The sequence below is a fragment of the Oncorhynchus clarkii genome, chromosome 15 (genome assembly GCF_045791955.1).
Source record: "Oncorhynchus clarkii lewisi isolate Uvic-CL-2024 chromosome 15, UVic_Ocla_1.0, whole genome shotgun sequence".
Taxonomy (NCBI): domain Eukaryota; kingdom Metazoa; phylum Chordata; class Actinopteri; order Salmoniformes; family Salmonidae; genus Oncorhynchus; species Oncorhynchus clarkii.
The window spans coordinates 24,959,499-24,981,685 of record NC_092161.1 but is presented as its reverse complement, the minus strand read 5'-3'; the positions used below and the strand labels follow the sequence as shown (position 1 = coordinate 24,981,685).

Below are 22,187 nucleotides of genomic sequence, written 5' to 3'. Positions count from 1 at the left end.
ACTGCTTGACTGTGTCTCTTTGCAATCAATACCAATTTGCGATAAAAAATGACCCCCGTTGGCACTTTTATGCCAAAAATATGTTGTCACTTTTAGGGTAAAGCAACAAACAAAAAAGTTATTTTTTTGTGTAATCACAGCTCCCCCCCCCAAAAAAAAAACTTGTGCCACATAATCGGGACACCTGTACCACCTATTGAAATGTTCCTTCTGTTAGGTAAATCACATGATAAATTAGGTGCTTTAGGAAGCTTGAGGGGCTCTTCAACGCTGAATATGTAAATTCATACAGTTTTATTGACATTCGGCTAATGCCATGTTTCATGGTCTCCGTCTAGATATGGCCACCTGCAGCAGTATCCTGTCAGAAGAGCAGTTTGTTTGTGTGCTCTATATGTCTGGATGTGTTCACAAAGCCTGTCTATTACATGTGGACACAACTTCTGCAAGTCTTGCATCAGCGGCTACTGCGATAGCACTGGACTGTGCCAGTGTCCACTCCGTAAAACAGATTTTGGTCAGAGACCAGATCTCTTTCATTTCTGAGATGACTGCTCAGTTCAGGCAGGCAGTTCAAGTAAAAGGTGATGAGCCGGGAGAAGTTCCCTGTGACGTCTGCACTGGGATGAAGCTCAAGGCTCTGAAATCCTGCCCGGTGTGTCTGACCTCTTACCGCGAAACTCACCTGCAGCCTGCATCAGGTAGCCGCAGCCTTAAAGAGACACAAGCTGATCGACCCCCATGCAGAACCTGGAAGACAGGATGTGCAAGAAGCACGACAGACTCCTTGGAGCTGTTCTGTAGGACTGACCAGATGTGTGTGTGCCAGTTCTACATCGAGGCAGACCACAAGAGTCACCACATTGTCCCTCTAGAGGAAGAGAATGGGGAGAGGAAGGAGGAAGACGGAGGCACAGGTGCAGCAGATGATCCAGGAGCGTCAACAGAAGGTTCAGGAGATTAACGAGTCCATAGAGCTCAGCAAGAGAGACGCGGAGAGAGAGAGAGAGAGAGAGATAGGAGACAGCGTGCGGATGCAGCTCTTCACTGATCTGATGGATCTCATTAAGGGAAGTCAGGTCCAGCTCATTGAGGTGATTGAGGGGAAGCAGACTGCAGCAGAGAGGCAGGGTAAGTGGTTCATTAAAGAGCTGGAGCAGGAAATCACTGTGCTACTGACGGGAAGCACTGAGCTGAAGCAGCCGTCGTGCACCGAGGACTGGTCTAAGATCAGTGTCTATAGCCAGGTGTGTGAGGGAGAGATTAAGAGAGCTGTGTCTCAGAGAGAGCAGATGGAGAAAGACTGTGTCCCAGCTGCAGGAGAAACCGATGAGAGAACTGTAAGACGTAGTGTGATGCTGAGCTGAAGGGTAGGTATGAAGTGGACCCTAGACCCTAACACAGCACATCCCAATCTTACCATCTCTAAGGATGGTAAACCATTGGAGCATGGAAGCAAACTAAAGGAATGTTTATGACTACCCAGGGAGGTTTGGTAATGCTACTTGTGTCCTTGGCAAAGAGGGCTTCTCCTCAGGGAGATTCTATTATAAGGTGCTAGTCAGGAATAAGACGGAGTGGCCAGAGAGTCCCTCGGCAGGATGGGTAAAGCTCCATTTAGCCGGGAAAATGGAGTCTGGACTGTGGGGCTGAGGTCTAGAAATTAGTACCAGGCTATCTCAAGCTCAATTGTCCGCCTCTCTCTAAGTAAGAAGCTCCAGAAGGTGGGGGTTTTGGTGGATTATTGGGGGGGGTCAGGTCTCCTTTTATGATGCAGCGGGGACAGGTCTCCTGGCTTACAAGTGAGGACATATCTCCTTGTCATATCTACTCTTTCACTGGCTGCACCCTCACTGTGAAACTCTAACCATACTTCTGCCCCTGTTATAAAAAGGCTGAAAACGCAGACCTGCTGGTCATTTCTTCTGTCACAGTCTGGGACAAAGACTCAGAACCAGACTCTGTCTGTTTGTCAGACACAGACTGAACTTTAACCTCCCAGTCAGATGATCGTTGTTCGATGATCATGGAGATTCCAGAATTAAATGAAATGTCATGAAATTGTTTTCTTTGTTTGTGCAAGAGGAAACTGCCCTGAAACACTGTACTGCACTTCCAGATACTGCACTTCCAGATACTGCACTTCCAGATACTGCACTTCCAGATACTGCACTTATACACTTGGAGAAATGTTTGGAGCTACGGCACAAGGTCTGGGAAGAATTTTGGATTCTCTCAGAAATTTCAAAAGGGGGAAAAACATTTTTCACGGGGAGGGTCAGACAACCTCTTCGGACAGACAACTGTCCCTACAAATCACGAGTTTGGGTAGGCGGGGCTTAAAATGCGGGCGGGAATTGAGCTCATGTTTTATCTAGGGCAATAAGTGGATACAGCAGTGATGTCTCCGGTGACGCCGACTCGTCCGTTCTACCCCAACTGACGCCGGAACTTCTACAGAGGTGTTAAGCCAGAAACACAGGAACATCGTGGGAGGCAACAAGTCTGTCTAGAGAGACTACATTTGTCCTGTGCTGGACATACAGTTTGTATTGGAGATGGGAGGAGAAAATACTATTTGGGTTGGGGGAAGGGGGTCTTTTGATGTATCCAATATGTCTGATGATCTCTATAATATATTCAATATGCTGGATCTCTGTGTCACTTTTTTAAATTGTTTTTTTTTAACTCCCTTTTTCTCCCCAATTTCGTGGTATCCAATTGTTAGTAGCTACTATCTTGTCTTATCGCTACAACTCCCGTACGGGCTCGGGAGAGACGAAGGTCGAAAGCCATGCGTCCTCCGAAACACAACCCAACCAAGCCGCCCTGCTTCTTAACACAGCGCACCTTCAGCCCGGAAGCCGGCAGCACCAATGTGTCGGAGGAAACACCGTGCACCTGGCGACCTGGTTAGCGTGCACTGCGCCCGGCCCGCCACAGGTGCGCGATGAGACAAGGATATCCCTACCGGCCAAACCCTCCCTAACCCGGACGACGCTAGGCCAATTGTGCGTCGCCCCACGGACCTCCCGGTCGCGATCCCAGAGTCTCTGGTGGCATAGCATGCGCTGCGATGCAGTGCCCAAGACCACTGCGCCACTCGGGAGGCCTCAGTGTCACTCTTATGAGGAATATAAAAATATAACAACTAGAAATATTTTAAAGATGAAAACTACGATCTTCTTTTCTACGGTGTGCACTTCAGTGATAAGGGAAGTGTGTGTGTTTGGGTAATCACTGTGTCCATAATTAAATTCCATTGCATGAATTTAACTGCCGTCAAATCTTGAAGAACTGGAACAGCTCTGCCGCTAATACACAAACACGCACCCCCTAACCCCTGCTAACAGATCACATCTCATCTGTCATGTATAAACAAAGCCCGGGAAGCTGGCCTACAATAAAACAAACGAGGCAGGAAAGGAAAGGAGCGGAAAGTGCCGAGGCAGCAGCGGACCCCATTCTGTACGTTTACTGCCCATGGATGGAGACAGAAACGTTCAACGGGCTCTTTCAACCCAGTGGAAACGTCTCCCAGGAGTGTTTGTGCGTGGTGGGGAGAGTGTGTGTCAAAGGGGCCATGCTATCATACTCCCCAGAGTGTGAGAGAGGTTAGGGGTCAAGGTTAGGCTACCCTGATGTTTGTAGACCAGTGGTTGGGTGGGCCGGCCCGCCAGACATGTGATAGTAAATCAACAGAGGTGATAGATAGGTCAGAAGGAAAAAACCTAAATATCCCAGGAAACCACAAACATGAAATCTAAGAAACCAAAACAACATCTCATACCCATATGGATTTCTAGGAAGTCAGGAAAGGAGGACGTAGCCTTAGCAACGGCAGATTCATTTGATTTACGAAATCTAATTCCAGTAGGCAACAAGTGGGGCTGATGTCAAACAGTACAATTAACCTGCGTCCCAAAAAGGAAACATATTCCCTCTATAGCGTACTACTTATGACCATGATCCATAGGGAATAGGGTGCAATTTGGGAGGCAAATGTATTATTGTATTGTACTATACGACATTGTCCAAAGTCCACTGATTTTATTTACTTCACAATTTGAAATGTTACACCTCTCCCTTGTGTCCATAATCTGTAGTAGCAATGAGTCTTAACAGTACCACCGCCATGGGACGATGCCCACTGGGATTTGTTATAGGGCTCAGTTCCCACCTGGCTGAAGAGATGCTCCAGAAAGCTGTGTAGTTTCTTCTGCTTATCATGAGATATCCATACACTGGCAGGCATCTCGTCTCCTATAGGACAACATTCATAAACATCAGTCAGCATTAGATGCAGACACACACACACACAGACACACACACACACACACACACACACACACAGACACACACACAGACACAGACACACACACACACAGACACACATGCAGACACACACGCAGACACACACACGCAGACACACACACGCAGCCCTGTGTCCAGTCCAATCGCCTGTCTGTGTCCATCTGTCTGTCAGATCTCGGTCACAGCTGTAAAGATCCTGCCAAAACCACCTCCATGCTAAATTCATAGCCATTATATGCTAATTGCTAAGTGAGGGCCTGTAAACCACAATGACAGTGTGTGTGTGTGTATGTGTGTGTGTGTGTGTGTGTGTGTGTGTGTGTGTGTGTGTGTGTGTGTGTGTGTGTGTGTGTGTGTGTGTGTGTGTTTGTGTGTGTGTGTGATAGCTCTCTGGCAGACAGCAGACAGATACAGGGATCGATATTTGACTTTTTTCCCTTACAGAAAAAACAAATGATTTCACATGTGGAAAATCACATGAATTCACACACAATTTCACATGTGTTTTTGGAACACTTCATGTGTTTTTTTTTGTAAGGGTTGACACAGCTGTGGGTTGACCCAGCCAAACGCCTGCCATACCCAATCATACTAATCCACAGGCTTTCCGTTCACATGGGTTACATCCCAAATGGCACCCTATTCCCTATATAGTGCACTACTTTCGACCAGGGACCATGCGGCTCTGGTCAAAAGTAGTGCACTATGTAGGGAATATGGTACCATTTGGGACACGCTTTAGATTCAAAGCCATAATCATGTAGCCAGGTCATAATCAAGTCCTGTCAGTCAGATGTGTGTTATTATACCTTGTGGTTGAATAGGGAAAATGGAACAAGTATTGTGCGGTCTAAAGTAGGCCTTGAACTTGTGTCCTGTATAGTAAATAGTACGTATCATGTGTGGCGTTATTGTATAGGACTACTGTGGACAGAGGGAAGAAAAGGACGTGTGTTCTGTTCTGTTCATTGAGCTGGGTTCAAATTTGGTTGAAGTTCATTTCAAGCTTGTTCTTTTGTTGACATGATTATGGAAGATGAAGTTGGGTGCAAATACCCAAAAGGGCCACTAGACAAATTACAGAAATCCTTGAAAGTTAACAAAATTCTGTTAGTTTACTGGTAAACTTTGAAAGTTTCCAGTAATATACCCTCGATGTGCAACCCTAATCCTGAATGGTGTTACTACTGTGGACAGACAGTTGAGGCATTTGCAGTATACTTTGGTCATTTATAACATTACAACTACTTCCACGGTAAATCATTCACGTGTGTTATGTAATTTATATCTGTGGTGTGTGTGTGTGTGTGTGTGTGTGTGTGTGTGTGGGGGGGGGGGGGTTGACTTGGATTACAGGATTCTGCTAGCTGGAGTCTGTGTGTATGTGACTGCATGTACTAGTTACCTGAGTCCATCTCATCAAAGTGTGTGTGTGTGTGTGTAGTGGTTACCTAAGTCCATCTCATCAAAGTGTGTGTGTGTGTGTGTGTGTGTGTGTGTGTAGTAGTTACCTGAGTCCATCTCATCAAAGTGTGTGTGTGTGTGTAGTGGTTACCTGAGTCCATCTCATCAAAGTGTGTGTGTGTGTGTGTGTGTGTGTGTGTGTGTGTGTGTGTGTGTGTGTAGTGGTTACCTGAGTCCATCTCATCAAAGTGTGTGTGTGTAGTGGTTACCTAAGTCCATCTCATCAAAGTGTGTGTGTGTGTGTAGTGGTTACCTGAGTCCATCTCATCAAAGTGTGTGTGTGTGTGTGTGTGTGTGTGTGTGTAGTGGTTACCTGAGTCCATCTCATCAAAGTGTGTGTGTGTGTGTGTAGTGGTTACCTGAGTCCATCTCATCAAAGTGTGTGTGTGTGTGTGTGTGTGTGTGTGTGTGTGTGTGTGTGTAGTGGTTACCTGAGTCCATCTCATCAAAGTGTGTGTGTGTGTGTGTAGTGGTTACCTAAGTCCATCTCATCAAAGTGTGTGTGTGTGTGTAGTGGTTACCTGAGTCCATCTCATCACTGTGAACATAGGAGCTGCAGTGGCTGCTACAGATACTGGTGAAGGAAGCTATAGAGTTCCTGTTGCTGTTACAGTCACTGAAGAGAGACATAGAGAAAAACATGTTCCAGCAGCCCGTAGAAACACTATTACTGCCCTCTAATACTAAAAACTGGTTACTGTCAATCTTTCTGGCGTCATCCCAAATGGCACCCTATACCCTATGGACCTTGGTTAAAAGTAGAGAATACTTTGTGTTATGATATAGGGGGGAAGGTTAGGGTTAGGACATAGACAAACACACTATGCATGTGACACTACCACACTCCATTCCCCCAGAGGGCAGCAGCAACCTTGTCCAAGTGCTGAGCCTGCTTAATAAGCACGTCAGGTGCTGCCCATTAAGGTGATCAGTCAGAGGGCCAGTTTGGAGAGCCGTGAGGCTGCTGGTGGGTTTGGTGGCCATGAGGTATTTCGTTAGTTCGGGCTGTTTGTAGTTGCCTTTTGTATACATTTATTTTGGAGACACCATCTGAACGGAGAGGTCAAGACAAAGAGGTCAAGAAGGATCTAGACCTTCCTAACAGGTGCCATTTGGGATGCAGCCTTTATGTTGCTGTTAGTCACAAAAACAACAGAGGGAGAAATGTTATTCACCAACAGGCTAATTGGCTACCAACTATATTCTCTCGCTCCATCCCTCCCTCTCTTGGTCAATACCTGTAGGAGTCTCTGTTGCTGATGGTGTCGTGTCCTGAGTCCTCCTGTTCGTCTCCGGCAACGTTGAAACACACCTTCTTTCCGTTCTTCTCTCCTCCTCGCTCTCCTTCGCTCTCCGCTGAGATGTAACTCTCTGGGGTCTTCATGTCTGAGGCAGGGGGGAGGGTGATGGAGGAGAGGAGGCTGGGAGAGAGAGAGAGAGAGAGAGAGAGAAGAGGGAAAGAGAGAGAAAATGCAGGTTATTGAAAGTAGCCACACTCTACAGCCTTCCTGTAGCAGTCAAAAAGAACCATCACCAACTAACCAGGCAGGAGAGCATGACGACGAACAAGGCTTCACTCCTCCAACCTTAACATCCTCTCAAAAGTGCAATGTCAAGTTGACTTTACACCGAAAACATGCCTCGTGGTGAAAGAACACAGCGTTTAACATCATCAAGATGTGTGTGTTTGCGTGTGTGTGTGTATGTGTAATTGCGTATGTTAAGACATGTGAGCGAGTGAATGTGTCCGCACTTGCATGTGTGTGGAGGCCTATCATCGAATGTGTGTGCGTGCGCACGCATCACTCACACACCCACTGACATTGAGAGCCAAACAAAGCTCCAACCTGTTTGTGTAGTCTTCCTCACAACAACGCCAGCAGGCCAGAGGTCCTCCAAATATGAATAACTTCAAACATGCACAGCCAGCTGCGTCAACAGCCTAAACTCAACACACACCAGCCCCTCAACTCAGCCTCTCGCTCTGCATGCCTGGGTTCTATCAGGGGCTTTGTGGAGGAAGAGGATCAGAGCGCGATTGTGCGCCCCAAATGGCACCCTGTTCCCTACATAGTAGTACACGATCGGGAATATTGTGCCATTTAGCATGCAGACCAGGATATTTTCACAGAACTGCAGCAACACATGGATTCATTTAGAGCCATATTTCCAATAAATGCCAGGCTTGGACTTCCTGACTGGCCTATATACAGAAAAACACTAACACGCCATGTCTGTTTGCATTTCAGACTAATTCCATTCATGTCCGTCACTGCGTATATTTTCCGTTGTGTCACGTTTCAGGCTTTACTTGAGACTGTTTCATTTTGGCGGTGTTAACAGACTGCCCTCATGTCCCCTCACACCTCACATCACATGATAGATGATACAGGCTCTATCATTTCAAAAGTCCTGTCGTTTTCCCCTTTAATCCATCCCGACATCTATCCATTCAGAGAAGAAGCAACGGAGACCTGCCATCATTAAATCCCACTCCAGATGCCACAACAATGCCCCTCTAGAATGCAGTGGCATTCCATTGCCATGGAGAAGGTTCCAGGCCCCGTGATTGGCTGGTAGTATATAAGGAAGTGTAAGCAGCTTAGGGCTTGTGTGCTGGGCATCAGAGGGAGCAGGGAGAAATGCAGTATTCAGACCCCTTCACGTTTTCCACATTTTGTTACAGCCTTATTCTAAAATGGATACTTTTTCCCCCTACTACACACAATAATTCATAATGACAAAGCAAAAACCTCTTTTCTCCATCACATTTATGAAACTATGAAAAAAATTAAAACAGAAATACATTATTTACATAAGTATTCAGAACCTTTGCCAAGAGTCTCGAAAATGAGCTCAGGTGCATCCCGTTTCCATTGACCATCCTTGAGGTGTTTATACATCTTGATTGGCGTCCAGCTGTGGTAAATTCAATTGATTGGACATGATTTGGAAAGGCACACACCTATCTATATAAGGTCCCACAGTAGACAGTGCATGTCAGAGCAAAAACAAAGCCATGTCCATAGAGCTCAGAGACATAATTGTGTCGAGGCACAGATATGGGGAATGTTATCAAAACAATTCTGCAGCACTAGAGGTTCCCAAGAACACAGTGGCCTCCATCATTCTTAACTGGAAGAAGTTAGGAACCCCCAACTCTTCCTAGAGCTGGCCGCCCGGCCAAACTGAGCAATCGGGGGAGAAGGGCCTTGGTCAGGGAGTTGACCAAGAACCCGAGCTCCAGAGTTCTTCTGTGGAGATGGGAAAAGCTTCCAGAATGACCACCATCTCTGCAGCACTCCACCAATCAGGCCTTTATGGTAAAGTAGCCAGATGGAAGCCACTCCTCAGTAAAAGGCACATGACAGTCTGTTTGGAGTTTGCCAAAAGGCACCTAAAGGACTCTCAGACCATGAGAAACAAGATGCCAAGTGTCACGTCCGGAGAAAACCAGGCGCCACTCTTCACCTGGCCAATACCATCCTGACAGTGAAGCATGGTGGTGGCAGCATCATTCTGTGGGGATGTTTTCAGTGGCAGGGACTGGAAGAATAGTGAGGATCGAGGGAAAGATTAACAGAGCAAAGAACAGAGAGATCCTTGATGAAAACCTGCTCAAGAGCTCAGACTAGTGTGAATGTTCACCTACCAACAGGACAACAACCCTAAGAACACAGCCAAGACAACACAGGAGTGGCTTTGGGACAAGTCTCTGAATGTCCTTGAGTGGCCCAGCCAGAGCTCGGACTTAATCAAACATCTCTGGAGAGACCTGAAAATCACTGTGTAGCGACGTTCCCCATCAAACCAAACAGAGCTTGAGAGGATCTGCAGAGAAGAATGGGAGCATTGGGGCATTGTCATGCTGAAAAAGGGCCTTCCCCAAACTGTTGCCACAAAGTTGGAAGCACAGAAATGTCTAGAATGTCATTGTAAGCTGTAGTGTTAACATTTCCCTTCACCGGAACTAAGGGGCCTAGCCCGAACAATGAAAAACTGCCCCAGACTATTATTCCTCTTCCACCAAACATTACAGTTGGCACTATGCCTTCGAGCAGGTAGCGTTCTCCTGGCATCCACGAAACCCAGATTTGTCCATTGGACTGCCAGATAGTGACGCATGATTCATCACCCCAGGGAAAGCGTTTCAAGTGCTCAAATCAAGTAACATGTTATTGGTCACATACACATGCTTAGCAGATGTTATTGCGGGTGTAGCGAAATGCTTGTGTTTCTAGTGCCAACAGTGCAGTAATATCAAACAAGTAATATCTTTCACAACATACACAAATCTAAGTAAAGGAAAGGAATTAAATATATAAATATTTGGACGAGCAATGTCAGAACGGCATAGACTAAGACACGGTAGAAAATAATAGAATACAGTATATACACGAGATGAGTAATGGAAAATATTTTAATTTTAAATTATTAGTGTCTAGTGTTCGAATTTATTAAAGTGGCCAGTGATTTCAAGTCTATGTATATAGGCAGCAGCCTCTAATGTGCTAATGATGGCTATTTAACAGTCTGATGGCCTTGAGATAGAAGCTGTTTTTCAGTTTCTCGGTCCCAGCTAGTTTGCCCCCAGTGATGCGTTGGGATGGAGGCACCACCCCAATGGAGAGCCCTACAGTTGCGGGCGTTGCAGTTGCCGTATCAGGCAGTGATACAGCCCGACAGGATGCTCTCAATTGTGCATCTGTAAAGGTTTGTGAGGGTTTCTTTCTTCAGCCTCCTGAGGTTGAAGAGGTGCTGTTGCGCCTTCTTCACCACACATTGTCTGTGTGGGTGGACCCTTTCAGTTTGTCAGTGATGTGTATGCCGAGGACCTTGAAAATGTCCACCTTCTCAACTGCGTTCCAGTCAATGTGGATAGGGTGTTGCTCCCTCTGCTGTTTCCTGAAGTCCACCATCATCTCCTTTCTTTTGTTGACGTTGAGTAAGAGGTTATTTTCCTGGCACCACACTCTCGGAGCCCTCACCTCCTCCCTGTAGGCTGTCTCATCATTGTTGGCAAACTTGATGATTGAGTGCGTGGCCACGCAGTCAAGGGTGAACAGCACAGGAGGGGGCTGAGCACGGACCATTGTGGGGTCCCAGTGTTGAGGATCAGCGAAGCGGAGGTGTTGTTTCCTACCTTCACCACCGGACGGCGGCCTGTCAGGAAGTCCAGGACCCAGTTGCACATGGCGGGGTTCAGACCCAGGGCCTCGTGCTTAATGATGAGCTTGGAGGGTACTATGGTGTTGAATGCTGAGCTGTAGTCAATGAACAGCATTCTAACATAGGTATTCCTCTTGTACAGATAGGATAGGGCAGTGTGCAGTGCGATGATGATTGCATCATCTGTGGATCTATTGGGGCGGTAAGCAAATTGAAGTGGGTCTAGGGTGTCGGGTAAGGTAGAGGTGATATGATATGATCATTGACTAGTCTCTCAAAGCACTTCATGATGACAGAAGTGAGTGCTACGGGGCAATAGTCATTTTGTTCAGTTACCTTTGCTTTCTTGGGTACAGGAACAAGGGTGGACATCTTGAAGCATGTGGGGACAGCAGACTTGGATAGGGAGAGATTGAATATGTCCGTAAACACACTAGCCAGCTGGTCTGTGCATGCTCTGAGGACGCGGCTAGGTATGCCGTCTGGACCGGCAGCCTTTCAAAGGTTAACACTCTTAAATGTCTTACTCACATCGGCCACGAAGAAGAAGATCCCACAGTCCTTGGTAGCGGGCCGCGTCGGTGGCACTGTGTTATCCTCAAAGCGGGCGAAGAAGTTGTTTAGCTTGTCCGAAAGCAAGACGTTGGTGTCCGTGACGTGGCTGGTTTTCCTTTTTAAGTCTGTGATTGTCTGTAGACCCTGCCATATACATATAGTGTCTGAGCCATTGAATTGCGACTCCACTTTGTCTCTATACTGACGTTTTGCCTGTTTGATTGCCTTACAAAGGGGAATAACTACACTGTTTGTATTCTGCCATATTCCCAGTCACCTTGCCATGATTAAATGCAGTGGTTCGCTCTCTCAGTTTTCCACAAATGCTGCCATCTATCCAAGGTTGCTGGTTTGGGTAAGTTGTAATAGTACAGTGGGTACAACATCTCCTATACACTTCCTGATAAACTCAGTCACCGTATCAGTATATTCGTCAATGCTATTCTTAGAGGCTACCCGGAACATATCCCAGTCCGTGTGATCAAAACAATCTTGAAGTGTGGATTCCGATTGGTTAGATCAGCATTGAATAGTTCTTAGCACAGGTATTTCCTGTGAGTTTCTGCCTATAGGAAGCGAGGAGCAAAACGCAGTCACGGTCAGATTTTCTGAAGGGGTGCATGGGAGGGCCTTGTAGGCATCCCAGAAGTTGAAGTAGCAGTGGTCAAGTGTTTTAGCAGCGCAAGTACTACAATCAATGTCCTGATAGAACTTCGGCAGCCGAAATTTCTACAATTTTCTTTGTAAAAATCCCCAGATAAAATAAATGAGTCCTGTGGTTTCCAGTTTGCATTAAGTCCAGTGATGTTCTTTGAGGGCTGTGACTATAACCAAAAATTATTTTCTTGAAGACGATACAGTCAGCATTTAATTGTGAGATATTCTAGGTCGGGTGAACAAAAGGACTTGAGATCCTGCATGTTATCACAATCGCACCATGAGTCGATAATCATGAAACATACACCCCTGCCCTTCTTCCCGGAGAGATATTTATTCCTGTCTGTGCGATGAACGGAGAACCCAGCTGGCTGGACGGACTCTGACAGTAAATCCTGAGAGAGTCATGTTTCCGTTAAACAGAGTATGTTACAATCCCTGATGTCTCTCTGGAAAGAAATCCTCGCCCTAAGCTCGTCAACTTTATTATCCATAGACAGGACATTAGCGAGTAATATACTTGAAAGCGGTGGGTGGTGTGCGTGCCTCCTAAGTCGAACTAGAAGACCACTCCGAGTACCTCTCCTCCGCCGGCAGTGTTTTGGGTCGGCCTCTGGATTCAGTTCAATTGCCCTGGGGGTGCACACCAGGGCAACAAAGGATCTGATTCGGGAATGTTGTATTTCTGGTCGTAATGCTGGTAGTGCTGGTGAGTTACTGCCGCTCTGATATCCAATAGTCCTTTTCAGCTGGGCTAATAAAAAAATTCTGGGCTAATAATGTAAGAAATATTACATAAAAAAACGAAATACAGGAACATTTCCTAAGAGCTAGAAGCCCTCCCTGTCGGCGTCATTTTCCATTTTTTTGCTCCAGAATTGAATAGCGGCGAGCTTTACACAACTCCAGCGGACGCTTTGCATTAAGCATGGTGATCTTAGGTTTGTGTGCGGCTGCTCTGCAACGGAAACCCATTTCATGAAGCTCCTGACGAACAGTTCTTTAGCTGACGTTGCTTCCAGAGGCAGTTTGGAACTTGGTAGTGAGTGTTGCAACCGAGGACAAATGATCTTTAAGCGCTATGCGCTTCAGCACTTGCCGATTTCATTCTGTGAGCTAGTGTAGCTTACCACTTTGAGGCTGAGCCGTTGTTGCTCCTAGACGTTTCCAATTCACAATAACAGCACTTGCAGTTGACTGAGGCAGCTCTAGCAGGGCAGAAAGTTGACAAATGTACTTGTTGGAAAGGTGGCATGTTTAAAGTCAATAAATTCTTCAGTAAGGCCACTGTACAGCCAATGTTCGTCTATGGAGATTGCATGGCTGTGTGCTCAATTTTATACACCTGTCAACAACGGGTGTGGCTGAAATAACTGAATCCACTACTTTGAAGGGGTGTCCACATACGTTTGTATGCACAGTGTATCAAGTTTCATGCAGATCGGTCATTTGCTGCTTAAACCACTAATAACAATGACAGGACCACAACACTGGGTCAGGGGCGGGATCGAGAGAGAGAGAGAGAGAGAGAGAGAAACAGAGGGAGAAACAGAGAGAGGAAACAGAAGGGAGAGAAGGAAAGATACAAAAAGAGAGCGAGAGCGACCAACTCTCAGAGCTCTCCCCTAAGTCTGTCCTGAATAGCTTTATATACATACACCTTTAATCAAGCCCCTTGACAAGCTCTATCGGCTCAATAGGCATCAATCACCCTCACAAGATCGATAAGAGCATCTGCATTACAAAGCCTTTACCTCAGTCAGGTTCTTAACAGTGCATCAGCATGGTTTAATCAGAGAGGAAGTGAACATGTTAGAGTGGACAGATGTGAAGTATTGGAGCTGACTGGACTGGAGAGGTGGGATGCGTCCCAAATGGCACTCTATTCAATATACAGTGCCAGTCAAAAGTTTGGACACACCTACTCATTCAAGGGTTTTTCTTTATTTTTTACTATTTTCTACATTGAATAATACTAGTCAAGGTTATCTGATGCAGCACTCCATCACTAACCTTCTTGGTCTGAAGGTGTGTTGGGTCATTGTCCTGTTGAAAAACAAATGATAGTCCCACTAAGTGCAAACCAGATGGGATGGCGTATCGTTGCAGAATGCTGTGGTAGCCATGCTGATTAAGTGTGCTTTGAATTCTAAATAAATGACTGACCGTATCACGAGCCAAGCACCCCCACACAATAACACCTCCTCCTACATGCTTCACGGTGGGAACCACACATTCAGAGATCATCTGTTCACCTACTCTGCATATCACAAAGACCCGGCTGTTGGAACCAAAAATCTTAAATTTGGACTCAGACTTAAGGACAGATTTCCACCAGTCTAATGTCCATTGCTCGTGTTTCTTATCCCAAATAAGTGTCTTCTTCTTATTGGTGTCCTTTAGTAGTGGTTTCTTTGAAGGAATTCAACCATGAAGGCCTGATTCATGCAGTCTCCTCTGAATAGTTGATGTTGAGATGTGTCTGTTACTTGAACTCTGTGGAGCAATTATTTGGGCTGCAATTTGAGGTGCAGTTATTTTAATGAACTTATTCTCTGCAGCAGAGGTAACTCTGGGTTTTCCTAGTCAGGTTCATCATAGCGCTTGATGGTTTGTGCGACAGCACTTGAAGAAACTTTCAAAGTTCTTGAGATGTTCCGGATTGACTGACCTTCATGCCTTAAAGTAATGATGGACTGTCATTTCTCTTTGCTTATCTGAGCTGTTCTTGCCATAATAAAGACTTGGTATTTTACCAAATAGGGCTATCTTCTGTTTACCACCTCTACCTTGTCACAACACCTGTGAATGGCTCAAATGCATTAAGGAAAGAATTTCCACAAATTAACAAGGCACACCTGTTAACTGAAATGCATTCCAGGTGACTACCTCATGAAGCATTTTACAAATGTTTGCATTTTTGACATCAGAGTATTTTGTGTAGATCGTTGACAAGAAAATGACACAAGAAAATGTGTAAAAAGTCAAGGTGTGTGAATACTTGATGAAGGCACTGTGTTGGGCCTTCGTTTTACTTGGATGACTGTAGTCAACCTCATGAAGCTGGTTGAGAGAATGCCAAGAGTGTGCAAAGCTGACATCAAGGCAAAGGGTGGCTACTTTGAAGAATCTCAAATATACAGTAAAACATATTTGGATTTGTTTAACACTTTTCTGGCACTACATGACTCCATATGTGTTATTTCATAGATTTGATGTCTTCACTATTATTCCACAATGTAGAAAATAGTAAAAAATCAAAACCATTGAATGAGTAGGTGTGTCAAAAGTTCACTGGTACTGTATAGAGCACTACTTTTGACCCAGCCCTATTGGTTGACCCAGCCCTATTGGTTTACTCAGCCCTATTGGTTGACCAGCCCTATTGGTTGACCAGCCCTATTGGTTGACCCAGCCCTATTGGTTGACCCAGCCCTATTGGTTGACTCAGCCCTATTGGTTGACCAAGCCCTATTGGTTGACCCAGCCCTATTGGTTGACCCAGCCCTATTGGTTGACCCAGCCCTATTGGTTGACCCAGCCCTATTGGTTGACCCAGCCCTATTGGTTGACTCAGCCCTATTGGCCCTGGTCCAAATCAGTGTCCTGTATATAAGGAACAGGGTGCCATTTGAGACAGACTTTGTTAGCGTTCGAATCTCTGGGATGAGAAATGGATGGACGTTTACCTGGTAGACGCAGGCGGGAGAGGAGGAGAGGCGGGGGAATAGGGGGACATAAGTTAGGAGGAGAAAAGGTTGGAAGAGAGAGAACTGGGGCAGAAGAGAAAATAAACAACGGTGAAAATTACTAGGAGAGGATCACTTGACGTGATGCAGGACGTGGGGAGAAGAGAGGAGAAGCGGTAGAGATATAAACCACGTCATCAGGCACGTCCTCGGACAGCTTGTGGGACTCCATGTTCGGTGTCCTGATGCAAAAGGTCAAAGGTTGTGGTGCTTCTAAACGGTCAAACCAAGGAACCACCGCCAAGAAGTTGTGCAACTAATAATCCTTCCATGTCCGCTCTCTCTTTTCCCATTACTAAAACATCCCCATTCCCTCCAGTGAGGTTGGAAGTTGGAAATCCGTCTCCACTTTGGAGGGGGAAGGAAGGAAATGCTGATTGTGAAATAAAAGTAGCCTTTGTTCCAAATGTGAAAGCTTCAATTCATCAATACATGGTTACAGCACAAAAGACTGGAGACAAGGTCAGTCACACACCACACAGAGACAGAGAGACAAGGTCAGTCACACACCACACAGAGACAGAGAGACAAGGTCAGTCACACACCACACAGAGACAGAGAGACAAGGTCAGTCACACACCACACAGAGACAGAGACACAAGGTCAGTCACACACCACACAGAGAGACAAGGTCAGTCACACACACCACACAGAGACAGAGAGACAAGGTCAGTCACACACCACACAGAGACAGAGACACAAGGTCAGTCACACACCACACAGAGAGACAAGGCCAGTCACACACACCACACAGAGACAGAGAGACAAGGTCAGTCACACACCACACAGAGAGACAAGGTCAGTCACACACCACACAGAGACAGAGAGACAAGGTCAGTCACACACCACACAGAGAGAGAGACAAGGTCAGTCACACACCACACAGAGACAGAGAAACAAGGTCAGTCACACACCACACAGCCACTTACACACACAGAGACAGAGACAGAGAGAGAGAGACGGAGAGAGAGAGCGAGAGAGCCACACACACACACACACACACACACAATTTCCCTCAGATTACACAGACCCACAAAAAATTCCAAAACAAATCCAATTTCGATAAACTCACATATCTATTGGGCAAAATACCACAGTGTGCAATCACAGCAGCAAGATTTGTGATCTGAAGAACAAACACCATTGTAAATACAACCTATAGTCATGTTGATTTATTTTCCATTTTGAACCTTAACTATTTGCATATCGTTACAACACTTTATATAGACATAATATGACATTTGAAATGTCTTTATTCTTTTGGAACTTTTGTGATTGTAATGTTTACTGTAAAAAAATATAAAAAAATAACAAGGGACAGAGAGAATGGACGAGGGACAGAGAGAATGGACGAGGGACAGAGAGAATGGACGAGGGACAGAGAGAATGGACGAGGGACAGAGAGAATGGACGAGGGACAGAGAGAATGGACGAGGGACAGAGAGAATGGACGAGGGACAGAGAGAATGGACGAGGGACAGAGAGAAGAAGAGGGTTAGAACGAAAGAGAGCGCAAGATAAAACTTTTAAATCAGGGCCCTTCAAAATGGACCCTCCCTCTCTGCCTGGTTTAAGAGGGCCCGGGAGCTCATTTTGCTCTGCTGCTCCTGAGAGGCCCTATCAGAGATCAGAGGACCGATCAATAGTCTCTGTAATCCACTGGCTAACACTGACACACCCAGAACCATAGAGGTCACAGCAAATGAGTTTACCTTGTCTACCTTTAAGGAATGTCTCAGTGCGTCACAATGTGTGCATACACTAATTAGCATTGACAGAAGCATGTCATTAACATCCGTGCTGATAAGCATATGTGCGTATGTGTGTGTGTGTGTGTGTGTGTGTGTGTGTGTGTGTGTGTGTGTGTGTGTGTGTGTGTGTGTGTTGTTCCTGTCAGATGTCAGTGTTTCACATTTTCTCCCTGTGACTCTGAACCTCCAAACAATGACACCATCAACAGCCCTGGAACCAGCATGGTCAGCAAGGAAACACACGCACCGCTCGCACTGAAGTAACAACGTGAGTGAGAATGACCAAGTCTCCTCTCACTCACTAGAGACCACTATATCACACACAATGGCCTTCTAAAACTACTGCTCACTTTATGAGGCTCACATGTATCCGGAGGACCAGTTTATACTAGTGTGTGTGTGTGTGTGAGTGTGAGTGTGTGTGTGTTTATAGTAGGGGAAACGGCATCAGCGGAAGCAGTCGCCGGTCTTTACAAATCACACCATTTCCTCTGCTTATACGAAAATCTATTTTCTCCCCAGCCGGTTTCACCGTCCAAGCAGTGCATATTAAAATGGAAATCAAACCAATAGTCTCAGACAAATAAACACATTCTTCCACTCCTGAAATGACAAACAAAATACTTCTGAGTAAGGCTGTGTGTGAGCGCACCATGCAAGGCAGGCGTGCTACGCGCGTGTGTGTGTGCCTGCACATATCTGTGTACGTGTGTGTTGCCAGACTCACTCGTGTATCTGTGAGGCATGGCCCTCCATCTCTTTCACCAGCGTAGTCAGCTTGCCTAGTAGTTTCTGGTAGGAGTCCAAGACCAGCAGGTCATCCTCCCGGAGCAGGAAGCGGAGGCCGTGACCCTCCGTACGACCCAGACTGTGACCTGACGGAGCTGCCATACTGGTGATGGTGTGTTGTACGTACACCATGGGGTTCAGCTTACCTGGGAGACGGTCAGAATTAAACGCAGCACTACAATGGACATTGGCATCCTAGCAAGATTACAAGAAATTCAGTTGCTGGCCTCTTCTCTAACCTTCTCTAACCCTCCAGGGTTAGGGTCGGAGGTCAGTGCTTAGTGCCATGCTCTCACCTTGTTCGGCGTTACGACCTCCTCTCTCCAGGGTGGAACTCTTCCTGTTGTCCAGCTGCACTCCGAAGGCGCTGCCCAGAGAGGTGGTGGTTTTGGGGTAGGACACCTCCATCACGTTCACATGGCAGTTGGTGGGGCAGAAGTCGCTGCTGTGGAGCGGGAACACCTTGGTTTTGGCCTGCTTGAAGGTGGGCCACGCCCTGTTCTTCAACACCCGCGAGAACTGGAGGGAGGAGAGAGAGAGATGGTGGGAGTTAAGCATTTCTACAATGCTTTAGTGATGCTCTCTTTAGGATTGCAAAATTACACCAATTTGATCAAAATTCCCAAGTTTTCGAGAAATCCCTGTTTGGGGATTCGTTATGTCCTGCTTATTCCCTCCTGATTCCAGGAATCTTACAACCGTGATTTCTGTAAAACCTTAGAATTTGGGGAAAGCTACTTAAATCCGAGCTCTTTCGGTCTCTGGATGCAGACTAAGCAGTAACACGCTGGTCAGAATACCCCTGTCAGAATCATTTACATTCCCCTCTGCAACCCTTCGATTTATGTTAAATATTTCAGCCATTAGCCAATCATCAAAGTCTGGACACAGGAAACAGAATGTGCCTAACAAACAACCAGTCTGTGTTTATGTGGAGTATTTACAAGTCTGAGCAACTCTGAACCTGAAACACATCACCTATCAACACACTCATTCATAAGTAAAACTATGTTTAATGCTGGGTTGGGTGATTTCACTGAAACCAGAGAATTATTGCACACAGTCTGACGAAGTACAGGTAACATTAAACAGCTCTTCTCCTTTACTGAGACGTTCTATGGAGGGGTACAGATTCAAGAAGCTCGATCTTCTTCCTCGGTATAATTTCATCTCAGTAGCATGCTTGTGTATCTGTTGCCGAGGTGTTTTTCCCATTCAAATCCAATCAAATTCTATTTGTCACATACACATGGTTGGCAGATGTTTAATGCGAGTGTAGCGAAATGCTTGTGCTTCTAGTTCCAACAATGCAGTAATAACCAACATTCACATCACGTCCATGCAGAACTAACAAACACCGGACAAATAGAGAGATCCATCATAGCGTACTGTGGTTTGGCAGTTTCCATTGAAACCAGAAGAAGAAATGTCTTCTGTCAGATACATTACCCTGGACAATATAAATACTATACTGTTTAAATTAATATATACGTCCCCTGGGCTGCACGGTAAATCTCATACACAACCATGGAAAACAGGAACATAAATCTGCACGCCACCAAAACTCTCTACTGTAAGCCATGCTCCCCTGGTCTGCGTACTAACTAAGTGACTGATCGCATCTCTGTGTGTTAATATGCTAGGTGCCTGCGAGGTATGCTCAGCATGCTAAAAACGTTTTTTTGTGAAACCTCTGTCGTAAGCCCTACGTAAACATTCACACACACATCTCTCTACGTAAACATTCACACACACATCTCTCTACGTAAACATTCACACATCTCTCTACGTAAACATTCACACACACATCTCTCTACGTAAACATTCACATCTCTCTATGTAAACATTCACATCTCTCTACGTAAACATTCACACACACACACACATCTCTCTACGTAAACATTCACACACACACACATCTCTCTACGTAAACATTCACACACACATCTCTCTACGTAAACATTCACACACACACCTCTCTACGTAAACATTCACACACACATCTCTCTACGTAAACATTCACACACACATCTCTCTACGTAAACATTCACACACACATCTCTCTACGTAAACATTCACACACACATCTCTCTACGTAAACATTCACACACACATCTCTCTACGTAAACATTCACACACACATCTCTCTACGTAAACATTCACACACACATCTCTCTACGTAAACATTCACACACACATCTCTCTATGTAAACATTCACACATCTCTCTACGTAAACATTCACACATCTCTCTACGTAAACATTCACATCTCTCTACGTAAACATTCACATCTCTCTACGTAAACATTCACATCTCTCTACGTAAACATTCACACATCTCTCTGCGTAAACATTCACATCTCTCTACGTAAACATTCGCATCTCTCTACGTAAACATTCACATCTCTCTACGTAAACATTCACACATCTCTCTACGTAAACATTCACACATCTCTCTACGTAAACATTCACACATCTCTCTACGTAAACATTCACATCTCTCTACGTAAACATTCACACACACACATCTCTCTACGTAAACATTCACACACACACACATCTCTCTACGTAAACATTCACACACACACACATCTCTCTACGTAAACATTCACACACACATCTCTCTACGTAAACATTCACACACACACACACATCTCTCTACGTAAACATTCACACACACACACACACACACACACATCTCTCTACGTAAACATTCACACACACATCTCTCTACGTAAACATTCACACACACACACATCTCTCTACGTAAACATTCACACACACATCTCTCTACGTAAACATTCACACACACACCCACATCTCTCTACGTAAACATTCACACACCCACATCTCTCTACGTAAACATTCACACGCAAATCTCTCTACGTAAACATTCACACGCACATCTCTCTACGTAAACATTCACACACACATCTCTCTACGTAAACATTCACACACACATCTCTCTACGTAAACATTCACACACACATCTCTCTACGTAAACATTCACACACACACCTCTCTACGTAAACATTCACACACACCTCTCTACGTAAACATTCACACACACATCTCTCTATGTAAACATTCACACACACATCTCTCTACGTAAACATTCACACACACATCTCTCTACGTAAACATTCACACACACATCTCTCTACGTAAACATTCACACACACATCTCTCTATGTAAACATTCACACATCTCTCTACGTAAACATTCACACATCTCTCTACGTAAACATTCACATCTCTCTACGTAAACATTCACATCTCTCTACGTAAACATTCACACATCTCTCTACGTAAACATTCACACATCTCTCTACGTAAACATTCACATCTCTCTACGTAAACATTCACATCTCTCTACGTAAACATTCACACATCTCTCTACGTAAACATTCACACATCTCTCTACGTAAACATTCACACATCTCTCTACGTAAACATTCACATCTCTCTACGTAAACATTCACATCTCTCTACGTAAACATTCACACATCTCTCTACGTAAACATTCACACATCTCTCTACGTAAACATTCACATCTCTCTACGTAAACATTCACATCTCTCTACGTAAACATTCACACATCTCTCTACGTAAACATTCACACATCTCTCTACGTAAACATTCACACATCTCTCTACGTAAACATTCACATCTCTCTACGTAAACATTCACACACACACATCTCTCTACGTAAACATTCACACACATCTCTCTACGTAAAC

At 45.2% G+C, this 22,187-nt stretch overlaps 1 protein-coding gene across 2 annotated transcripts in view; it reads right to left on the bottom strand.

The window, feature by feature from the left end:
* The window catches only part of LOC139367099 (phosphatidylinositol-3,4,5-trisphosphate-dependent Rac exchange factor 2), a 203,630-nt gene that overhangs the window by 72,740 nt on the left and 108,703 nt on the right, over positions 1–22,187 (bottom strand). For both annotated transcript variants that reach the window (XM_071105143.1, XM_071105142.1), the window contains exons 24-28: positions 18,745–18,967; positions 18,387–18,594; positions 7,017–7,199; positions 6,300–6,394; positions 4,181–4,263 (exon numbers count right to left, since the gene is read on the bottom strand). In XM_071105143.1, the coding sequence (XP_070961244.1) occupies positions 4,181–4,263; positions 6,300–6,394; positions 7,017–7,199; positions 18,387–18,594; positions 18,745–18,967 (792 nt within the window). The remainder of the gene's footprint in view (positions 1–4,180; positions 4,264–6,299; positions 6,395–7,016; positions 7,200–18,386; positions 18,595–18,744; positions 18,968–22,187) is intronic.